Source organism: Nyctereutes procyonoides, unplaced genomic scaffold, assembly GCF_905146905.1.
Source record: "Nyctereutes procyonoides isolate TBG_1078 unplaced genomic scaffold, NYPRO_anot_genome, whole genome shotgun sequence".
Lineage (NCBI taxonomy): Eukaryota > Metazoa > Chordata > Mammalia > Carnivora > Canidae > Nyctereutes > Nyctereutes procyonoides.
The window spans coordinates 14,528,162-14,551,893 of NW_026575122.1; the positions used below are offsets into that span (position 1 = coordinate 14,528,162).

The following is a 23,732-nucleotide window of genomic DNA, read 5'->3' on the forward strand; positions in this document are numbered from 1 at the left end:
AAAAGTCCGCTGATAGTTTTATGGGAGCACTTTGTACATAATTAGTTGCTTTTCTCTTGCTGCTTTTAAGATCCTCTCCTTATCTTTAATTTTTGACATTTTATTATATGCTTTTCTGAGGACCTCTTTGGGGTCATCTCGTTTGGTGCTCTCTGTGCCTCCCAGATCTGGATATCTGCTTTCTTCCCCAAGTGAGGAAATTTTTCAGCTATAATTTCTTTAAATAAGATTTCTTCCCCTTTCTCTCTGTCCTTTTGGGACCCCTATATTTCAGGTGTTAGTCCACTTGATGTTGTCCTATAGGTCCCATAAACTATTCCCATTTTTTTAAATCTTTTTTTTTTTCCTTTTTACTGCTCAGCCTGGGTGATTTCTACTCTATCAAGATCGCTGATCTGTTCTTCTGCATTCTCTAACCTGCTTTAATTTGCTCTCGTGTATTTTTCATTTTGGTTATTGTATTCTTCAGCTCTGATTGGTTCCTTTTTATATTTTCTTTCTCTTTGTTGTAGTTTTTACTGTAGTTGACTATTTTCCCAAGTTCAGTGAGCATCTTTATGACCATTACTTTAAACTCTTTATCAGGTAGATTGCTTATCTTCTTTTTGTTTAGTTCTCTTTCTGAGGTTTTATTTTGTTCTTTCATTTGGAACATATTCCTCTGTCTCTTCATTTTGCCTGACTCTCTGTGTTTGTTTTTGTGAATGAAGGAGCTCAGCTACAGCTCCTGGTCTTGAAGGAGTGGTCTAATGTAGAAAGCATCCTGTGGGACCCAGAAGCACAGTCCTCCCCTGGTCACCAGAACCAGGACCTCCAGGGGCATCCCCTGTGGGCTGTATGCCTCCTTCTGTTTTAGCTGGGATGTGACTGCTGTGGTCTCACTGGTGGGCAGGGTTAGTCCCCAGCACATTTTAGATGTCCAGTGGAGGTTACTGCAAGCATGCTTGGGGAAGTCTAGTCCTTGTTATGGCTGGCTGTAAGATCCAACTATTCTGGGTATGCTGGGGGGCAGAGCTGCTCCCCAGCTTAAGAGTGACCTTGAAGGGGGGCCCTGGTGCCAGTTGAGGCCACTTGCCAGGTGTGGTGTGGTGAGAACTGCTGTGCAGGGGCACTGTTCCTGGCTGAGGCTGCCTGTGGTTGTGGCTGGGTAGGAGCAGTTTTGGAGGGAGCACCAGTCTTGGCTGAGCCACTTGCCAGTTGTGACAAGATGGGAGCTGCTATAGGGATTTGCTTGTCCTGGCAGAGTCTGTCCATTAGGCATGGCAGAATGGGAGCATTATGGAGGGACACTTGCCAAGGTTGGCAGAGGTTGGGTATGGCAGGTCCACAGGGGAACACAGGGGCAGGGTGAACAATACTAGCAAGGTAGTTAGAGAGTGTTAGAGCTGGCTCTGGCTAGGAGTGGGCCAGCTAGGTAATAGGAGGGCAGGAAAGATGGTGCCTCTCCATGCTTCTGTTGGAGAAAATTCCTAAAGACTCTTGTCTCTTGTACATGTCCTGAAACTCATCAGCGAAGCTCCTTCACATATGACCAGGTAGTTTTCCATCTTATGCCTCTGGCCCAGTCCCCAAACAAGTGAGCTTGTACACAGGTCCCTTAAGAGAAGAGTCTTGGTTTCCCATACCTCCCGCTCTCTTAGAGGTAAGCCCCACTCATTTTCAAAGCTCCTAGAATTAAGCTCCACTAATTCTCAAAGCCAGACATCATGGGGACTCATCTTCCCAGTGCAGGGGATGTTGATGTGGATCTTGAACCCCTCATTCCTCAAGGACAATCTCCATACCTGTGATATTCCTCCTACTTGCAGGTCCCACATTTGAGGGTAAGGGTCAAGATCACATCTCTACCCCTCCTACCACTCTCAGTGTGGCTTTTTGTTTATATCTTTAGCTGTGGAATAATGTTCTGCTAGTCTTCAGGTCATTCTCAGAGAGGGTTGCTCTGTATATAGTTGCAGCCTTAGTGTGTCTGTGGGAGGAGTTGAGTTCAGGATCCTCCTACTCCACCATCTTGATCACCCACTTACCCATTGACTTCAAAAGTTCTCATTTTCCAAAAAGAATTTATCCCTGTTGAATTATTCTCTTCACCTTTGTATGGAAATGATGATGCCATCTCATTCCTCTTAAGGAAAACAAAAAACAATGTGATAGAATTGAAAAGTTCAGCCAGCAATGGTGAGAGACCCATGAGGGAACCAAGGTTTAGTTTTGCCCTCTACCCCAGCCTTGGGAAACCTGAGGAACATCATCTGACCTTTTCCCTGGGTGACCCCCTGAAGCCTGCAAAGCATCTCTCTGACCCAGCTGTATTTCTCTGCTGTCTTCTTTTTTTCTGAAAAGGGAACATCTCCAGGCAGCATGCTTATCTCCCCCAGAGATTCATTCCTGAGGAAGAAACTTTCAGTATTGTGTTTGGAAAGGGCTTTTCTCCCATTTCCATATTTCCTTATTCTGGTTTGTTTTCCCCTCAAAATATGTGCTTGGATGAGGGATTGCACACAGTAACAACGAGCCCTTGTCAGAGGAGATAGTGCTATACTTAGAACACATAACTGTTTAAAATGAATTTGGTACATTACTGCACCAAAAAGTCTGTCATACTAGAAAGTGAGGTGGGGATGTGTAGAAAATAAAATATAAACACACTACCAAAAATGCCCAAGAGTATGAAAGCTTAGGGGTCCTTTGTTGATATAAATATATAGTAGTTAAAAAAAATTACCTAACAGTGTTCTGTGACACTATTTTTGTCTCTGACATTCAGGCAGCTCATACAGGCTTTGTTCTAGTGATTTATACTAGAAGCCTATAATAAAAATGCAGCCTGAAATCATGCAGTTGGGTACCATTCATTTTTCTTCCACGGACAGTTCCAGAACTTTAAAAAATTGCAGCAGACATGTAAAAGCTCCTCCCTCACAGGAAATGCATGGCCATCCATGGCATCTGGCCCTCTTGGCTTTATGGAGTCATTGGTGATGCTCTGAAGGTTTCTAGACTGGTTTTATGGGTATTAGAAGAAAATTTCCAGGAAGATATTAGGGGGGTCACTAAAAATAAGACCAGCTTCTCCTTTTGAGTCAGAGATAGTTGGAGGTGAGCATATCAGCTTTATTACCAATAATACCTTGATTGAAAAATACAACCTAACATATAGCCAAATAACTTCTAGTACTTCCTGCTTAAGTTGAACTGGCTCCCCAGAACTGTAGGCTTTTCACTTGTAGGTAAAGAGCCTGTTTCTACAGAAGACTTCAGATGTCCACACTGGACCAGAATGTATCATCTCTGTGGGCATGCTGATTAGAAAGAGTTCATATAGCTTTATTCTGATGATTTGTACTGGAGAGCTGTAATAAAAATGTTCAGCCAGAGGGGCCAACCCACACGTGCATGGTATCTTTTTCCAAAGTCACTAGTCAAAAAAGTCACTCCTCTTTTGGGGACAAAAAAAGTATGGAATAGAGAGCAAAATCCAGCCACATGGTAACATGGAGGCAAGAGAAGAGAGAATGCCCACTTCTACCCTCAAAAGCATGAGATAATTTTACTGTGTCTGCATTGTATCTGAAAGTAGATATGAAAATACTCTTTATGGATGGGTTGTATGGAATTCTTTCTCCATACCACAAGTGAATATACTTGTCATCTGAGGCCATTGGGATGGGTCTTTCTTACTTGGTCATTTCTATATGTATTTTCAGCTTCATATTTGTATGGTGGCAGGGGGTTAGGGGCAATAGTTGTCTATTCTGTGTATACTGCAGCATCTCGGAGAACTTTTTTCCTGAGCTCTTTTTAAATTCTTGGCAAAATTTGGAAGTCATTTTGCTGTTGGCATATCAGAGATGACAAACGCTCAGCTTGGTGATGTTGGCATAGTTAGTGTAGTCAGGCTGGGCTCCTCTGAAGAGCATTCTGTTCCTCGTGGAAGAAGGTTATTGCTAGTGAGCCTTCATGTTTTCCACCCTTCCACCACTGGTTGCGCCATTATATTAAGGCCTAGAACTGCTGGGACAAGGAAAGTGAGAATTAAAAATTGTTAGCATTTCCAGGAACCTTAAAAGTATTCTGTTCCAAATTTTGATGCATGACTCTTCTTTCACAAGTGTAAAAGCAAGAAGCATAGTCAATCAATCAAGGGTCTTTGTCATGCTCTGCAGTTTTCTTAGAAGATGCAGACAGGCAATAATATGTGCTTGTCAATAGTGTCTTGAATTTTCAGTGATGTTTGCCAACTCATAGGCCAACCCAGTGAGCAAGGTCAGGGGCTCCAACCCCAGCCGACAGAAGAAGAAACGAAGGGCCTTGCTGACTTGCCTAAGGACACAGGGAAGTCAGGAGCCCAGTTAAAAATAGAAGGGAGAGTTGCCTGGTTCCCATTCTTAGCATAAAGTACCAGACTTCATTCCCTTCTGCAGGATTTGCTAATTGTTCATTTGCAACAAAACATAACAGGGAATTTTTCCTTTATAGCTGGTTGTAAACATTTAAGATGCCCATACTCACTCATAACCTGTATTCGCTTGTCATAGCCAGCCAGCGACCTTATTTGCCTTATTTCTTTTTCTCTTCCATTTCTACGTCTATGAACACAGAGAAGTTAATGTCTATGAAAGCACTTTATAAAGTCTCAAGTGGCCTGTAAATGTTTTTTGGTATTATTATGCTACTCATATTCTTAACTTTGCATCATTAAAAATATAAATACTTCCATTTCCTAGTGGCCAGTAAGGTTGGCCAAGAAAGGGGGGTGATAAACATTTGTGTAACACTCACTGAAATAACTTAAGGTGGCACATGTCACAATAGCATGCATTTAATTAAGATGGGGGATCCCTGGGTGGCGCAGCGGTTTGGCGCCTGCCTTTGGCCCAGGGCGCGATACTGGAGACCCGGGATCAAATCCCACGTCGGGCTCCCGGTGCATGGAGCCTGCTTCTCCCTATGCCAGTGTCTCTGCCTCTCTCTCTCTCTCTCTCTCTCTCTCTCTCTCTCTCTCTCTCTGTGACTATCATAAAGAAATAAAAAAAATTAAAAAAAATAATTAAGATGAAGTTCTCAATCATAGATGTTTTTCAGAAATGCATAAATTGAGAAATTTCATGTGTGATTTATACAATAAAGCCACAGAATGGAAGCATCAACTGAAAGTGAGATACCCATACAGGTCTGGGGGAAGCTAAAAGTATTTTCAACCAGAAAGTATATAATTGGGGAAGATCATTTTCCTATCAGGTAAAAGAACAAGTTGTCTTTTCTTATTATCCATTACATGTGTGTGACCCATATGCAGGACTTATATACTTATATGTAGATAGTAGAGAACTCCCTGTTAACAGATTGTTCACATTCCTGGACGGCTGCACCATACTTCAGCACCTATGCAGGGCCCTGATACGTCTCACTTAATTAGGCACAAGAAGGTTGTAGAAAAATACAATATCTAGAATGTTTTCTTTCTACAGCTGATTTTCGGCCCTGGTGAATACAGGCTTCTGATACACATGTACAGCTTATGAGTTAACATCAGTTTAAATAGCTCTTGCCTCCTCCAGGCTCTCTCTCCCCACCCCTTACGGCTTGTAATATCTCTCCATCCTCTCAGGGAGGAGAATTATCTACTCCTTTCTCCCGCCTCCACACTTTTTATTTTGAAGAAATTCAAACTTCTGAAAAAGTAAAAAAAAAAAAAAAAAAGTACAGTGAACCTCCATCCTGCACCTAGATTGTTTTTTCCTTTGGATGAGTCACTTGCGAGTAGGTTGCAGACATCATGGCACTTTATCCCCAAATATCTCTGCAACTATCTCCAAGGAACAAAAACGTTCTCTTCTGGGATCACTGTAAAACGATCACACTAAGGATAGCTGACACTGATACAGCATTAGCATCTGAGACACAGTTCATATTCATGCTCCCATAGTTGTCTCAGTATTATCCTTTGTTTTCTTCTCCCCTGTCCAAAATCCATTCAGAGATCACATGTTGTGTCTACTTGTTATGGCTCTTTAGCCTCATTTTCTTCCTTTTTTCCTTCTCCTTTGCCTCCCGCCTTCCATTCTTTTCTTTTTCTTTTTTTTTTTTTCAAGATTGATTGATTGATTTGACAGAGAGAGAGCCAGAGAGCACAAGCAGGGGAGTGGCAGAGGGAGAGTGAGGAGCAGGTTCCTTGCCAAGCAGGGAGCCCCAACATGAGGCTCTATCCCAGGACCCTGGGATCACGGCCTGAGCCAGAGACAGATGCTTAACCGACCGAGCCACCGAGGCATCCTTTTTCCCTTCCCTTCTTTTAAGTCTAGGCCAGTTCTTTTATTATCTACTCCTGAAGCAAAGATAATTAAGAAAATAGGATGTTTTGCTCTATGAAAGTGTGACTTTTTTCCTTTTTAATCTGTTAACCTCCATGATTTCATGGCTTGCTGTGAAGCCTCTACTGAGATGCATTCCTATCGGATACATAAAACGAAAGACATTTTTTTTGTCCTAAAAATCTGTGTCCTGATAGACTGCTCCAAAGGCTCACTCCTCAGGACATGCCTGGGACTGATGAACACAGCAGGTACCTGTGTCTCTAGGACTCTGCTTTTGATATTCACAGGCATTGCTCCACCAGATGCCCCTATTCATACCAATGGTGAATACCCAGCTAGCATTTCTTAGAGTTGGGTTGGTTCAGGCCAGCTGTTTGATTTTTTAGCAAGTCCGATCTTTCAACATGATACTAACCTTTTATACAAAGATGAAAGTAGATCTCGTTCTGAGTCATTAGAGCTTTTCACTCGTGAAATTAATGTTTCTTACCTCTATTACTGATTACTCTTGAGGTTTCACTAATAGGAAACAGTTTGTCATTCCATTGAATTTCTCCATGTATAGAATCTTGTGAGTAGCTCTTTCCGCCATCTCTCCGAGCTGCCACAATGGTGCGCATGAACGTCCTGGCAAATGCTCTCAAGAGCATCAACAACGCTGAAAAGAGAGGCAAGCGCCAGGTTCTTATCAGGCCATGCTCCAAAGTCATTGTCCGACTTCTCACTGTGATGATGAAGCATGGTTACATTGGCGAATTTGAAATCATCGATGATCACAGAGCCGGGAAGATTGTTGTGAACCTCACAGGCAGGTTAAACAAGTGTGGAGTGATCAGCCCCAGATTTGATGTACAACTGAAAGATCTAGAAAAATGGCAGAATAACCTGCTCCCATCCCGCCAGTTTGGTTTCATTGTACTGACAACCTCAGCTGGCATCATGGACCACGAAGAAGCAAGACAAAAACACACAGGAGGGAAAATCCTGGGATTCTTTTTCTAGGGATGTAATTCATACTTGCAAATAAAATGCCTCAATGGAAAAAAAAAAGAATCTTGTGAGTAAATTTTAAGATTAGAAAAGACTTGGAAGTTTCTGTATGAGGGCAATCTAAAATGAATGGATTTGTATGTTTTAGCCTTTTTGACATTAATATATATATTTTAAAAGTTATAAACAAGAGAAAAACAAATTTCAGAGTTCAAGTGAGTGGGGGAGAACTTTCTCCATTAAAGATTGTGGTCCTATCTCAAAGTTTTGTTGGAAAGACACAATGACTTAAAAAAATATGATTCCTATATCTGCTTCATGCCTTCATACATCTCTTTTCCACAGAATGTCTTTGCATTTCAGACATATCTACTGTCGTAGAAGACAGGAAGTCACAAATGTGTGGTGGACATCAGTGAGATGAGGGTAAAAATTGGCTCTTTTAATTGATTTATAACTATACAACTTGTTAGAAGGTAGTTCCTTTCATTTGAGAATGGGAGCTTTTTCCAGCCACAGGCAAGCGTACAATGTTATTCAGGAAAATTTTGTTTCACCATAAAATAGAAAATGAAGTAATATAAGCTTCCTGAGGCATTAAGAAATATGATCTCCTTTGCATTGGAGATAACACACTAATTATCACAAAAGGTATTGGCTGTCATTTAAGGGGGAAATATTATATTGACATAATACATAATTTCAGCAGCTGTTGTTCCTTACTTTGGATTGTAAATCTGGACTAATGGATCTATGGAGCTGTTTAGACCTTTTCTCATTAGAGTCCCTTGCCTCCTAGAAAAACGTGCCCATAAAAGAGTCAATTGAGATGGGCATTTTGTATTTAATAACATTTCCATTCTGAAACTAGTATTTTATAAATATCTACCATGTATTGAGTAATTTTATTTAATTCACAGAACAATCCTGCAAAATTACTATTCTTCTAACAGATAAGGAAACTGAGAGAGGTTAGGTAATTTGTGTAAGATTACACAGCTAGTAATAGTAGGGTTTAGGTTCAGGTCTTTCTGACTTAGTTTTGTCCCAGTTTGTCAGTTAGTAAAAGTCTTCTCATAGATCAGTTTGATTGCAGTTAGTAATGCCAAATTAATAAGTGTTGGAAATGCTGTGGGAAACAGAGACCAGTTAATGTGCACGCCCAATCTTGCTTTTTACTGGCTGCCAGCCACTCTTGAGCCTTGTCTGATTTGGCAATGAAGCCAAGCATGAGACTTCACAAATGAACACTATATTAGCTGGGCCACTGGCCTTCAACTCCAAAGTGAAGTCCAAGCAAACCAGGATGTGTCATGTGAAAACTTTGTAACTAGGTGAGAGATAGGCCTAGAGTTGCCAAGTCTCTTCCTTCTTTTTTGTACAACCCAGAGGTCAGTGTTAGATCTTAGTGTGCCAGTGATCTGTAGAAAGCAAGAAAGATTGCTCCAGTTCTAAAGACCAAGCTAGTCTGGGCTAGTCCAAGCTGGTGTTGACTGTGGGCACCGGCCCTAGCCACCTGACCTTGCCGCATGGGCAATAGGCAAGAGGATAATGGAATCTCAGCAGAGGAGAGTGGGCCTTTGGGCACTTAGACCAACACGACATCCTTGCCTTTGATCTTGACCAGTTCTAGGGAGTGAAATTGGTACAAGAGAATAAAGACGAGTCTTGGAGCTGAAATGGTGAAAACTGCCAAACCATACTCTTTATTTAAATAAGAATTGTTTCCTGGGAAGTGGGTATTTGAGAATATATATATATATATATGAAATGTTAATTAAATGTGAAAGAGGGTTTTAAACAAAAGAGAAAATATAACATTCACTTTCTCCTAGGCAGTGTCCATGTTTAGGCATAAGGATCATGTATTTATGTGGACATATCCCTATAAATATTTAATATCTGCATAAAGCTAGTAACTTTTGATACTAAAATTTCACTTTAAAAGATTATCTTACCTAACCAGTTTTCTCAAGTTTAATTTTCATAGCTCAAGAGTGTATGTATTTGTTTTGAGTGATGATCAAAGAGCTCAGTGGTAAGAAGGGATGTGGGGTTGAGGAAATGGGACAACAATTTTCTCTACCATAATGAAAATTTATCTGTGTAGTAACTTTTTCTTTGAATGTGAATTAGAAGGAGTTCATGCTTTGAGATAAATTTACGGTTAGCAGTAAGATAAAGGCCCATTTTACTGCCTTATTTTTACTTAATCAATCTTAATTACTTCCCCTCCATAAATTAAAGCATTTACAATGCTATATCTTAATCATCAGATTTGTCATAGATAGCATTAGTTTCACAGAATAATTGCCATTTGGGCTTTTTATAAAACACTGCTTTATGGTCTTTGTTTTAATGCTCCAAAAGAATTGTTAACTGGGTTTTCAGTCAGTACATGAGTCTTACACATGTTGCCTAAATTTTTCAATGAGGTACTGATACTTATGGGACAAACTTTGGGGATCATAGCACCATGGGCTCACTAGTTAAGAATAAAGGAGGAAGGGGAGAGAAATGGTGTGAATTCTAGACTGTTTTGAAAGACAGGCAGTTTGATTTATTTGAACTACATCACAAAATATTCCTGGTATAGGTCTCAGAGGCTGACTTTAGTAAATGAATTTGTTGATAATTAGTAGAATTCTAGAACATTCTAGGGAATATTGTATTGACTTCAGTAGGTTCTGTAATCTTCATTCTGTTGATTTGCTTATTAGCAAATCCTTTCCTAATGGTTAATGTAGACTTAGAGTTCATTCCAACCCAAGTTGTCACAAATGTTCCTTAGAAACTTGGCTAGCATTTCATAATTTTTGGCTCCCAGTATATGAAAAAGGAGTCCACAGAGTTTTCAATTTTATGTTGATTGGACAGACTTGAGAGTGGCATCTTTTTATTAATTAGCTATTGTCAAAAGAAAAAGTCACAGAAGTGAATATAAAAACCCATGTATTTTCTGTGCAGTATGGTCTGCATGTCCCTATATCACACCTTATCATTCCTTTGCTCCACTGAGTATCACAGAGGTGATTTTGTTCCTGATGCCCCGGGCCAGGGGGAAAGACTAGAGGTGGGAGGAAAGAAGCCATAAAGAATTTCTCTCTTCCCTTCCTGGCAACCCGTCTGGTAGTGGCTGGGTATTATCCCTGATTCCAGCTCCCAGGAGAAAGGTTCACCATGTTTCCAGGGTCCTCTGGGTGCCCCATGCCCTGGCTCCGGTAACATTGCTTCTTCCCACCCCACCCCTCCAACAAAGGGTAGGAGTGGCATCCTGCTGTTGAAAATCTTGTAAATGCCTCACATGTCCTGTGACATCTCTACTCTTCTGTCATCTGTATAATAAAGTCTTTGTATCAAATTCATTCTGTTTTACATACTAAGAATAGTTTCTTTTTCCAGACATACACATTTTATAGAACAATTCTGCTTTTATTTCATAGCTTACAGTCTTTCGGCTGTTGATAAAGGGAATGTTAAGTTATTCATTACCTCAGTTAATGTTTAATCAGCTTGATATTGGATTTAGGAAGTGGGGCAAAGGGGAATAAGATAAAATGACTTGACTGTCCTCAGGGAGCTCACTCTGCTTGAGGAGACAGTGCTTTACCAGAGTGCATGGGAGCTGGAGAAGAGGGAATACCTAGACCACAGTAGTGGTGGACATCCATTCCTTGCCAGGGGCTAAGGTCTTGCTCAAGCAGATGAGAAAAAAAAGTCATTACCAGCAGAAGCAGCAGTTTGTACAAAAGCATGTCAAATGCAAGTTGGCATGAGGGTCTGTGGAGTTAGGGACAGTGGAAGAAGAGGAAACCAGAAAGGTAAAGGGCTAAATCATGAAAGACATAGAAGACTCCACCAAACGCTTGGACTTTATCCTTTTAGTGATGAAAAGTAGTAAAGAAGGGTTTTAAGCATGGACAGATGCATGGACAGACCCTTTAGAAAGGTGGCTCTTGAATGGGTGTGTGAAGGAGATCTTAGAGGACTGGAATGGAGGGAGAGAGACCTGGCTAGGTTGCTAGGTGCAGAAGGGGATGCTGTTTGAACAGAGGCCTGAATTAAACCAGAGGATTGAGAGGAAGGGGAGAAAGTCAACATATACTAAGGAAGCAGAATGTGTGCAGCTTGATGATTATTTTTTTGGAGGAGGGGAGTGTGTGTTAGAAGTTGTCATTAAATGATGGTCCGTTGTACTCAGAGATTAGGAGATGTTTGCTTGGTCAGGCTAAATAAGTCTTAAAACTAGAAGACAATTTCTCAAATCAGAGCACAGTGTGTCCTTGGAGGTCTGATGCACATTTCTCCTACCTCTACTTTTATCTTGTAATTAAATAGAAGAACCTTTTCGCTTATTTTATAAATCATTTTATGAGTAGTACTATACATCTAAGGATTTCAGAAGTCTGTCAATAACACATCCCCTGCTAATGGAGAAAACCCAAAGGTCCACTCAGTATCAAATGTTCCACATGCCAGAGACTGTGTATTATTTAACAAGTTGAGGAGAACACAGTGCTTGCTCTCCAGGAGCTGAACATCTGAGATAGAGATAGACACTGTGAAGGAGATGTTAGAAACAATATCTGCCTTACATTATCCACAGGGGAATTTGGTCTGAGTTGCTACTCTAGAGTTATGGCCAGATGTTAGCAGTTTTGATAGCTTCAGTAAAATGCTTTATTCTTTGAAGATTGAAGGCGGAGTGTAGTAATTGAGAGCCTGAGTTCTGGGCACCTGACTTCCTGGATCTGCCACTTATTATATGGGTCACCTTGGGCAAATTCCTGAATCTCTGTGATTCCCTTCATTATTTGTAAGATGAGGATTGTAGTAGTGTCTGCCTTAGGATTACTGAGAGGGTTAAATGGGAAATGTATGTGTTGTGCGTAGCATACTTGCATGCAATAAATACTCACTGCTGATCATTTCCTGAAGGCAAAGTGAAGCCTCCTCTAAGACTCTGTTGAGAAAGATGTGCTCTGTGAGTTCCAGGGATCTATTGCTTTCCTTCTGCCTGAAAGCTGTTGTGGCTAACCCTGAGATCCTTTGTAGTCACTTTATGTTAATTGGAAAGAAAATTCTGGAACATGCTTTCTTTGGGCCAGATTAATAAGTCTTTGAATTTTCAAGTTACCTCTTTGATCACATCATAAATGATTGGTTTTTGCTTTAGGAAACGTTCAGAAACAAGTCTGAAGGCTAGCAGGTGGCAAGTAACACCTCAGAGGAGATTGAGACATCACTGCCTCTCTGAAACCTTGCCTTGATATCCGTCACCTCCATCTTCATTTGAGTTCAACACACAATAATTGAGCACTGCTACTTTTCAGTTCTGTATTGGGCTTCAGGGGTGCAAGGGTGAACATATAATTCCCATCCTCCTGATAATTAGTCTATTGGAAATATATGTAAATAAATTCAGTCCAGTGTTAATACTAGCACAAATGGAAGGGCGTAGAAGATCAGAGGGGTACACAGGAAAAATAGTAAGGAAAGTTTCACAGGTTTGGCGACATCTCAGTAGATTTTGAATGGAATGAGAAGGGGGGAGAATCCCCAGGTCAGCATGGTTTGTATAGGAGATAGACCATATGTTGGGGGAGTGGTGGTGATGCGAGATGAAATTGGAGATAGAAGTGGGAACTGGATCTTGAAAAGGTTGGCCTTTGTCATGTGGGCATTGGGAGCCATTGAGTGATTTTAAGCAACAGAATGCTGTAAGACTTGCATTTTTAGCAAGATCTTCCTAGTATAGAAGGTGAATTTGAGAAAGATGTCGGAGACGATGGAGGGTTTGTGTCTCCAGTGCAGATTCATGGAGGCCAGCGACAGAGTCCTATTTACCTAGGACTCTGTCCCTAACATCTAGTACTTTATAGTACTTTATAGACACTTAAAAAGTTTTTCAGAATAAAGATAGACCAAGTTGAATTTTCCAATTCTGCATCCCATCCTCAGAACATGCTGACCTGGACCTCCATCTGTCATGAGCAGCTTGACTAAGATCATAATAAATTATTTTTTCTTGGCATTCTTTTAACTGGCACTCTCTATTTACCAGCCCCTCTGTGCAACGATAGCATGGTGATGATTGATGCTTATAATTCTGACCCTGAGGTACTTCAAGTCTTCTAAATCATCAAAAAAAAGATTAAAGTATATTCAATATCGCTGTAATGTTTATGTGTTTTCCTAGTTCTTATTCTTCGGAAATTGATGGTTTCTTAAGTGCCTATGTCCTCTTGTGCACACAGGCGCAGGGGGAGTCTGTGATCGCTCCCAACCCCTCACTCCCTTGCAGGGCCAGGTGCAGGGAGTTTGTTAGCGACGCATGTGCAGAAATAAGCCACACACACCTGGGTTCTCTTCACGCCTAGAAGGAGGAAGCAGGTTGGCCCCTGGAGGGGCAGACCAGACAGGGACAAGAGAGCAAACAGTGGCTGGAAAAACAGTGGGAGTGCTAAAGCCAGAGCTGGTACAGATGAGCAAGACCGGCAGTTTACAGCAAGTGCACGCTGTGGCCGAGCCCAGGAGGGGCAGGGCTCCAGGCTGGGACCCCAGCTCCGCGTTGTTGTGTGCCGTGACCCGAATCACCAGGCTGGGAGCTGACAGGATTCTCTGCCGGCTACGTTTGTCTTGTGGTAACAGCTGCCCAGTAAAACACCAAACGTGAGCAAGTGAAAATGTCAATAATGAGAGCATCCTGTCCACCCCCTCCCCTCCCCACCCGCACACACACATCTCTTCGTGAGAACCATTGTTCCTGCAGAGCTGACAATATTGCTTGGCCCAGAATGAAGAAGTCCAAGTAGAAGCTGTGAGATGGCTCCATCTTATAACCGGGTTTCTAAAGAGAAGGCCTGTGATGATGCTACCAGGAAGGAGATTTGCTGTTTGGGGTATCTTCTGGGGGTTGTATGCTGCAGAAAGGAGAGATGCCTCTTTGCCTCTTACATTTTGTTGTACAGATTTGTTTTCAAAATCTGTGTTTGATCAACAAGCTATTCCTGTGTTGGGGTGCCACACTCATTCCAGCCTGGAGAGCAGGTCCCTAACCACAGGGATTTTGTTTGTCACTCACTAGGCAAGGGTATGTGTGGACTTCAGAGCTGACTTTACTATTTGCCAGCTCTGTGATTTGGGCCAGTTTCTTGGTATCTCTGGGGCTTAGTTTTTTCTTTTCCTGAAATGCAGAAATAATACAAATTCCTTCCCTACAGTGTTGGTGTGAGGCTAAAATAAAATGGTGGCTTTGGAAAGCCCTATGTAAAAAAAAAAAAAAAAAAAAAAAAAAGAGTATACCAAATATACTAAAGAACATCATGGATATTCTAATAAAGATTAGAAGTGTGTTTCGTTAGCAAGTACAGCATCCTCAGAAATTTCCCCGAAGCAGAGGGGGGAAATGAGCTGGTTATTAATTTCTTACTATGGAGTAGATGTTCTGGCCGTTACTTTATGCGCTCCGCGAGGTAGATATTAAATCCGTGCTTCTCAGATGAGCAAACAGAGGCCTCCACTCGCGCAGCCATACATACCGTAGCAGAACCTGTCTGACTCCAGAACGCAGTGCTTTCTCCTTATCTCTAGTTTTCAGCCATCTTCTAGACCTCCACGTCCCAGCCCACAAAGTTCCTAAACGTTGTTCACCTCCTTTGGGGTGGGGAAGCTGGCTAGCCATTTCCTGGTCATTCACTCCTGCAAGTGGGGGAGGGTGGGATCCAGAAGGAACCTCAGCTCCGGCAGCCCCGGAGGGACCAGGGCTGTGGGAGGTCGGGGCACGGGGCCCTCCCGGCCTGTCCCTCTCGAGTTCACCAGGCCTGGACTGAAAGCGAGGGGGCAGGCAGGCCACACTTCCCAGCCGGTGAGGAAATGGCTATGGCCCTTTCTCCAGAAACATTTTTTTTCCAGAGTTTCTGGGAGTTCCTCCTTTCTCCACGGAAGCGTTTTCCACCCTCGCTGAGGCGGCTTGGTGAGCTGCCTGCCTCTCCCACCCTCTTCTCAGGAACCAGGACCTCTTCTGTATTCCGACCAGCTCCTTGTTCTGCTCGCACAGGGAAGGAGGTTAAGTGTATTCCACGTAGTAACCACTCTGCTGAGCTTTTCCAGGTCCCTCCCTGTTAACTTTGATGCCAGGGCCTGGGAGGAGGGCATCACGATGCGGCAGTTCGCGGAGTGCCCTGTAGGACCCACCGTTGCACACATTCTCTTTTTCCCATAAAGTTTTCCCGCTTCCAGACGGACAGAGCGTGCCTGTGAACCAGAGCTGCCCACACAGAGAACCAGAGATAATGCCTGTTGTAGGGCCAAGTTGAAGATTCAGGGAGGATGTCAGTGTGTGGGAGAAGCATTTGTTCAGCCTGGATCTGAGAGGAGCTGTGTGTCGTGCTTCCATAGGTTCTCAACAGGAGGTGCGTAGAAGCTGCGGTGATGACAGGCCTGGCACTGAAGTGCCACATAAACAAGAAGTCTTTGTTTGACAGGAAGCACTACTTCTATGCAGACCTCCCTGTAAGTATGCTTTGTGGCCTGCCCTCCGTAAGTTCTCAGAGCCGGGGAGGGGGGCGCCGTTGGTGCGGGGGAGGGGGCTGTGCCTCTCATGTTTTCAGTCGGAGCTCTGTCCCTGCCAGCGGGTGGCTCTGCCTGGCCCTGATGAAGGCAGGTGCCCCCCGATGTTTACTAGATTGGATGCAGTTGTCCTGATTGCTGACTCCTTGCTTAGCCTCATGCTTCTGCTGGCTCCCTCATAATTGAACAGGGAGTAGACGCCAGTGTTCTCAGGCTCAGTCCAGCCGTGGTGTTTGGTGCTAATTGCCTGCGAGGTCACATCTAACTCTGTGGCTGATGCAACAGTGAATGCAGACTGTAGCTCTGGAGACAGAGTGATAGCTTCCCTCTTTGAAGTTGAAGTTACCAATAATAGGACTGTCCCCTCCAGGGACATTTCTGTCATCTCACAAGGAGCGAGTAAGTGGACAATAGTAAGCAGAAACATGAACCAGAAGCCTCGACTAACAACAGTAATTGGCTGTGCAGTAGGTCCAATATTAACCTGCTTTTTCCTTAAAATTATAAAGTTTCTTCTTTAGGAGAGGCCAGTGGGAACTAGAGCCAGTTTTTCTTGATGTTGAGCTGAACCAAAACTGTCACGTCCAGTGGGTTTCCCAAAATAATATTTCATTTGATCTGAGCCTCTGAGAGTAAGTGTGTCCTTTCTTCAGATCTAGAAAAAGGATAGTGATGATACTGCTTCACGTCACCCTCCTTGAACTGAAGATGAGGATGAGCTGGTCTTTAGAGGGTGAGGGCGGAAGTAGAATTAAATAAAAAATGCAGCCGCAACGTTATGTCTCCAATTGCTTGCTACCATTTTTCCCCTCTGGCTGCCAGCCTTTAGCAAATTCTGTTCCTTAGTAGGATGAAGGGAATGAAGCAGCGTTTTCCCCCATCTTTTGAGAATGATAATCAGTTTGGTGAAGGTAGGAGACTTAGCATTATGCGATGAATATGAGATGTTTTAGTTACCTATGGCTTTCTGTTCTCTCTGGCCCAGGTGGCTCAGATAACCAGAGTTAGTGTTGCCAGATATTATGTGGAACACACTTACACTAAGAAAGTATTTCTTGTTTATCTGCAGAAACAGTTTATTCAAATGTGAGTGTAACTGAGCATCCTGTGTTTCATTCAGCAGCCTGGTTCAGAGTTTAATTTTTACAGATTGAGACTTGCTGTTTCAGCACAGAGAATGAGTTGGCCTAACCGAGGTGGTTCTCAAAGTGTGGTCCCCATGCCACTAGGATCGCATCTCCTGGAAGCTTGTTAGAAATGTAAATCTCAGGCACTGTCCCCAGATCTGCAGAATCAGAGACTCTTTGGGTGGGCCACACAGTCTGCTTTGACCAGCCTGCCAGATGATTCTGATGCAAGGGAAGCTGGAAGAATGCTGGCCTGGTGGCTGAGAGCACAGACTCTGGAGCCAGACCATCCGTGTTCAAATCCTGACATGGATACTTACTAACCCTGTGGCTGTGGACAAGGCACTTAACCTCCTCCGTGCCCGCATGCCCCTCTCAGGGTTGTCATGAAGAGGATTAAATGGTGTAAAGAACTCCAGAAGCACTGTGGCTGCTTTGGCTGCCCCTCTGTGTCATCCAGTTCTCCAAATAGACCTCCCATCTCTTTACGGGGTATTGATGCCTATGGGCATTCGAAAGTCACTCGTCTTCTACTTAGAAGGAGGTGAGGGAGTCCTAGCAGCATCCATCGGTATCTTAGTACTGTGTGTTTTCTGTTGGCTGCGAATGAGCGTCAGAGCATTTTCTAGTAAGAGAAACGGGGGAAGTTGTTGGGTCAGGGAGGGCAGCTGGCATGACTGGTTAGCTTCAAGAGCAGGAACAAAACAAGCTTCAGTGCACTAGCAACTGCTGTCTGCCAGTGCGGAGAGTAGATGGCAGAGTGCTTAGCCAGTGCTTCCTAATAAGGAGGGTCTGTCAAGAGCCCAGTAATCAGATGCAGGGTTTAGGCTAATGAGCTAAGTGGAAACAATAAATTCTTCTCTTAGAGGCCTCTGACAATGGGATTATTGTTATTCCCCAAAATGGTACTTGGGTAGGGAAGATGGGATTTGTGTTGTTTATTGCATCATTACTGGGGGTGGGGGAGGTTCAGGGAAGGTAAGGGAGAGGGTGGGAAAAGCCAGAAGAGGCCAGGCTAAATTATGGTGCCCCTGCATAAACTAATTTTCCTCTGCTTTTTCCCTTTCTCTTTTGTTGTGTTGTATTTTTAAGTAAGTCTATAGTTTTGTGACATAAAAAGAAATAATGAACTGGATTTCAGCTTATATTTATGGCCTAGTGACTGTACCGCATGTTGTTTGCAGGCAGGCTACCAAATTACCCAACAGAGACTCCCGATTGCCGTGAATGGGAGCTTGGAGTACAGTGTCTGTGTGGGGAAGAAGCGGAGTCAGGTGATCACCAGGACCGCGAGGATCAAGCAGATCCAGCTGGAGCAAGACAGTGGCAAAAGCCTCCATGATGAGCTGCGGTCTCAGACACTCATTGATTTGAACAGGGCAGGTAGGCTCAGAGATTTTCTCTTCCTGTCCCTCTGGCCACCTCACTTCCCCTCTAGAGTTTTCCCAAACCAGTTGAGGAAACAGGCCCAAGAGTTTGACAGAACTCTATCAAATATCAGCGTTGGTATTGGCACAGCTGACTGGACTGTGATCACCCTTGAGTTTGCTAATGACCTACCCCCAAAGTGTGAATATTGTAGCCACCTGGTCACAGACTCAGTAGCTGATATCTCAAGCAGATGTTGAAAGAACCAAAGTTAACAATGAAAACGTGATGGGGAGGAGAAACCATTCAAAGGCTGGAGCCCATGTTGAGAGCCCATCAGTGACTCAGGATTTTCCTGAGGCTTCAGCCTAATGTATCTGCCAGTCATATTGGAGACCTGCCGTCAGGTAACTCTGCCTTGTCTTTGGTAGGAGTTGGCCTTCTGGAAGTGGTGCTGGAGCCTGACATGTCCTGCGGAGAAGAGGCAGCAACAGCTGTCAGGGAGCTGCAGCTGATACTTCAAGCCCTGGGGACTAGCCAGGCAAATATGGCAGGTAGAAGCCACAGAGGCTGTGTCCCCCCTCTTTTGCCTTCTCTTTTTTTTTTTTTTTTTTTGCCTTCTCTCTTTCAACCTCCCATATCTCTTCTCGCTGGAGGTTTGTTCTCTGTATCAGCTACACTGGGGTTGTTAATGGTGTTTTGTCAGCCTTCAGACCTCTGGGGTTTTTGTTTTCTCCTTAGACTTTTCCTTGGATTCTTTAATGAACCTCTGGTCAAAACTAAACACACTAACAACAGCACAGAGGCACTGAGCCCAGGAATATGAGATTAGGAGTTGTTAAAAGAAATTCGGCTGAGTAAATTTGAAGATCAGACTGGCTTTATTTAAAGATTCATGAATCAGGCAGCCTCCCATCTAGCAAGTAGAAAGGCGCTCCAAGATGCTGTACAAAATGGTAGGCTTTAATAGAGAGAAGGGGTGAAAAGGGACGTTTTCTAGCAGAGAGTGAATTGTTTCACGCAAGGTCTCATTTCTTTATGAGGAAGGTGAGGTTCTCTTATGCAGATTACCCTCACTAGTGTTGATTGGGAACTTTCAGGTCAGCTGGATAAAGGTCAGCCTCCCAGGAGAGGCTGAAACTGCGTGAAGTTTTGGTTTGCAGTAGTCAGGGCAGGTGACTTTGCTTTGGGTCTGTTGTTTGTTTTTCTGTCTTTTTCTTTTCTTTTCTTTTTTTCTTTTTTATTATTATTATTTTTTTAACACTCTAAGGCCTAGATATTTTCTTCTGATTTCTTATATCCAAATAGTGTTTTGTACCAAGTGAGGATCAGTAAAATAATGTGTTTGAATGGTTTCATCTATCTCAGAAGACACTATATTTATCCAGAATAGCTCTGAATTTGTGAGTTTCTGTGTAGGTAGCATTTAGTTGCTACTTGGTGCTTTTTCTCCGAGTCTCTCTTATTTTGTGAATTTTCATCCAGCTATAGCTGAAGTCAAATTATATCAAGTCTAAGGCAAGATTATGATTTCACAAAACTTTAACTTTGAGATAATATCTTCAGTTCATTAGAAATGTAGTAGAAAATCAAAAGAAACACTTGTGCCATTGAGGCTAAGCAAACTATACATTTTAAGTGTTTGCAAATTGGATATAAAATTACAAGCGTTGGTCAAACTCAGTTTCTTAAGGGCTCATTCATGGCCCCTTCCTAGCACTCCTTTGTCTACTCTTAAGTCCCTGAAAGCTAGCCTCTCCCATGATTGCCCCCTATTTTCTGTTCCCAGGGCTTTTAAAAAAAAACTCTTGGCACTCACAGAGCATTCCTTGAGCTGAGAAAGGCAGGAATGAAGAAAAGATACAGATTCTGCATATTGCAGTTGTTAATTCGTACCTCTGTACATTGGTGTACTAGAATATTCCAGAGAAATACAACCAATAGAATGTGTGTATATGTGCATGTATATGTTAAAATTGTATGTATGTATATAGATAAAGAGATTTATTCTAAGGAGTTGGCTGATGTAATAATGAAGGCTGAGAAGTCCCATGATCTGTAGGGAGAAGGCTGCAAGAAAGCAAGCTCCAGCCCAATTTTGAAGGCCTGAGAACCAGTAGAGCCAGTGGTGCAAGTTCCAGTTTGAAATGAATCCAAAGGCAGAAGAAGACTAGTATCCTGGCTGGAAGACAAGCAGGCAGGCAGAGAGAGCAAATTCCCTCCCACTCTACCTTTTGTTCTGGTCAGACCTTCGACAGATTGAATGAGGCCCACCCACAATGGCAAAGGCAGTCTGCTTTACTCAGTGTACCAATTCAGATGTTGCTCTCCTCCAGAAATACCCTTAAGACCCACCCAGAAGACTGTTTAACCAAATATCTGGGCACCTTATCACCCTGTCAAGTTGACCCATTAAAATTAACCATTGTAAAGTGGTCGTCATAGATGCCAGTAAATACCATTGAAGATGATGATTCATCTCCCTGTTGGTTCATAATACTAATTGCCAACCTTTTTATGTCATACAATACATCTGTGTGTTACAGAAGGACTTCTGAAATTGTAATGCCACATTTGTTGCATAAGACACGTTACAAGCAGCAAATTGTAACATCGAAGTCCTGGTACAAGTTGAATTTGGAGACAGAACTTGCGTATTTGCTATGTTCTTTAAACAAAAGACTGGGATAACACAACCACATGGGTATGAGTGGCATAAAAGCTGCCTACAGGTTTACTATATAGAAGTGAGGCTGTGTTGTGGAGTAAGAGAACTCTCCAGTTCACATTAATGGCTCATGCTTTTTTTACACACATAATGAATAACATAAGTGAAGTATGGGCTGGTTGGATGGTTATCCGCTTATGCACTGAGTGTTGATTCTCTATTGCTTTAAAAAAGTTTTTATTATTCCATTCTTCCTCAAAATGTCTGTGATTCCTCGCAAACCTATGGAATAATAAACAGGCCACCTGTTAGCTGAGAAATAGTCCCATCTGGGTCCTTGCCAAGAGATAAACCATAATGGCAAGAACTCATCAGTCAGTGACAGCTGAGAGGATTCATTAAATCTCATTTGTTGTGACACTTTTTGTTGCTTTTAAATACAAATCCAGCAGCTTTGCCACTAGCGCAGCAACAGAGTGGCTGCAGTTGTTCTAAAGTACTGTGGGGAGGGAAAGTCTGCCTGGAGTCTGCAGGGGTCCAGCTTTTTGTGCTGTTAGCATTTTACCATCCCCAACCCCTTTGCTCATCCTTGTGTCCCACCACCATAGGACCGCTGTGTTGGCATGGGAGACTGCATCCTGAGAACTGAGGACTACCCTAGAAGGGACAGTGGACCCCCAGAGTGCTCTTGGAATAAAGTTTAAATTGCTCTGGCCTGTGATTGAGTGAGTTCCTGATAGTTTTGATAATGAGCATGAATCAACTCAGCCTGGGTTCCAGAAGTCATTTCCTGCTCAGCGGACATTTGCCACTCTTGAGATCCTCAAAGCCGGCTGTTGAGTTGAATGTGTACTGGAGTAGATATTCACAGTGTTTCACTGATGATGTCTGTCACTTGGAATACTTAGCATGTGCTCATCAGTTCACTAGGCATTTTTTTTAAAGACTTATTTATTTGCTAAGACTCATTTATTTGAGAGAGAGAGAGAGAGGTAGAGGAGGGGCAGAGGGAGAAGGAGACAAGCAGAATTCTCACACTGCAGGGAGCCCAATGCTGGGCTCCATCCCAGGACCCTGAGATTGTGACCTGAGCCAAAATTAAGAGTCAGATGCTTAACTGACTGAGCCACCTAGGCACCCCTCACTCTCACTAAGCAATTTTAAAAAAATATTTATCATCTTGTTTAAACCTTACAGTATTCCTGGGAGGTAGGTGGTATTACGCCTGTTGTACAGGTGAAGAAGCTGAGGTTTAGAGAGATTGCTTGTTTGCCCAAGTCCCACCAGAAGTGACTGAGCTAGGATTTGAGCTCAGGTGTGTCTGAGTCCGGGAGCCCTTTCTGTAAGCCCTACATCACATTGCTTCTTAGTGGCAGCCACCAGTGTCCCAACTGCCATAGATGACAACTTAGAGAAGCAAGATGGCAGAGCATGGGTGCTGAGGCTGCTGCAGTCCCAGACCTGGGTTGGGACCCTATCCTACCCTCTTCTAGCCAAAGAACCTGGGCAAGAGATTCTGATTTCTCTGAGCTTCACTTTCCACATTTATAAAATGAGTCCCCAGATATATGGAAGAGGAAAGGAAGAAAATGAAGAGGAAAGGAAATCAGATAGAGTTGGGACAGCTGGTTGTGGTGTCACTGTGTACTGAGATGGGGAAGACTGGGCGAGGAATGGCTTTGTGTGGGAAAATCTGAAATTCCATTTTGGATGTGTTAAGTTTGAAATGCCTGAAGGATGTCTAAGTGGCTTTGTCTAAAGCTATATCGTAGGGAATGAACGTGATAAAGTACTAAAACTTATCACAGGCCCTGACAAAAAGCCAGTGCTCAGTAAGCGTTTGCTGCTTTTATTAGCAATAATAAATAGTATTACTTTTACAGAATCTCCACTCATTTTGGATAAATAAGCTTTGTGAAATACATTCAGTAAAATTTGGGGTATGTGTGTGTGTGTGTGTGTGTGTGTGTGTGTGTCAGTGTCAGAACTTGTTGAAGTCCTGGAGAGCTTCCAGTGATCAGAATGAGATAGCTTAACAGACCTCTCTAAATCCTCAGGCCCCTGCTGTTTACAGAAACAGTTTTCTGTCCTGATGTTATATTTCTGATGTGTGAATGTGTTTTAGAAAAAAAATATGTAGCTGTACCATATCACTGTGCTCAGTGGTATAGTTTTCTAGTTTTGCTGTTACAAATCTCTGCTTCTGGAGGGTAGAAATTGAGTTTGATAGCATTCTCATGATGTGTGAATGAAGGCCCTCCCTCAGTGTTGCAGAATGCATTGAAGTAAACCCGACTGGTAAGTCTTTTGTGCACTTGAAGCAATTTAACTTAATTTGTTTAAAAGGTATTTTGTCTTCACTGGGTAGAATATCTTTTGTTAATGTTTGGTACTATATTTGAATCCAGGCTAGTGGACTCTCTTTCAACACTGCAGGATACTAAATGATTCCTCTCAATTATGTAGTATGTATGGCCTTCTCTGGGAGAGACCGAAATTCATGCTTTTATTCCTTATCCAAGTTAAAATTCTAAATTGTGAATGATGGTTTCATTTTTAAAAGCAAGTGAGGCCCAATTCAGGGTTCCCTGAGTTCAAAAAAAGTTGTTTCCCAAGAATTGAGATTTGGTTGAGCAGAGCTCAGCATACGTTGGAAGTTTTCCTTTGAGCTGAATGGGCCTTTCAGATGAT

At 42.7% G+C, this 23,732-nt stretch overlaps 2 protein-coding genes across 2 annotated transcripts in view; both read left to right on the forward strand.

Moving 5' to 3' along the window:
• Positions 1-23,732, forward strand: part of GATB (glutamyl-tRNA amidotransferase subunit B) — an 89,353-nt gene that overhangs the window by 17,865 nt on the left and 47,756 nt on the right. The window contains exons 3-5 of the mRNA XM_055336261.1: positions 15,708-15,821; positions 18,190-18,388; positions 18,805-18,927. Of these exons, the coding sequence (XP_055192236.1) occupies positions 15,708-15,821; positions 18,190-18,388; positions 18,805-18,927 (436 nt within the window). The remainder of the gene's footprint in view (positions 1-15,707; positions 15,822-18,189; positions 18,389-18,804; positions 18,928-23,732) is intronic.
• LOC129516785 (40S ribosomal protein S15a-like) lies at positions 6,888-7,327 on the forward strand. The gene has a single exon (XM_055336262.1). It carries the CDS (start codon positions 6,927-6,929, stop codon positions 7,317-7,319), a length of 393 nt encoding a protein of 130 aa, XP_055192237.1. The 5' UTR covers positions 6,888-6,926; the 3' UTR covers positions 7,320-7,327.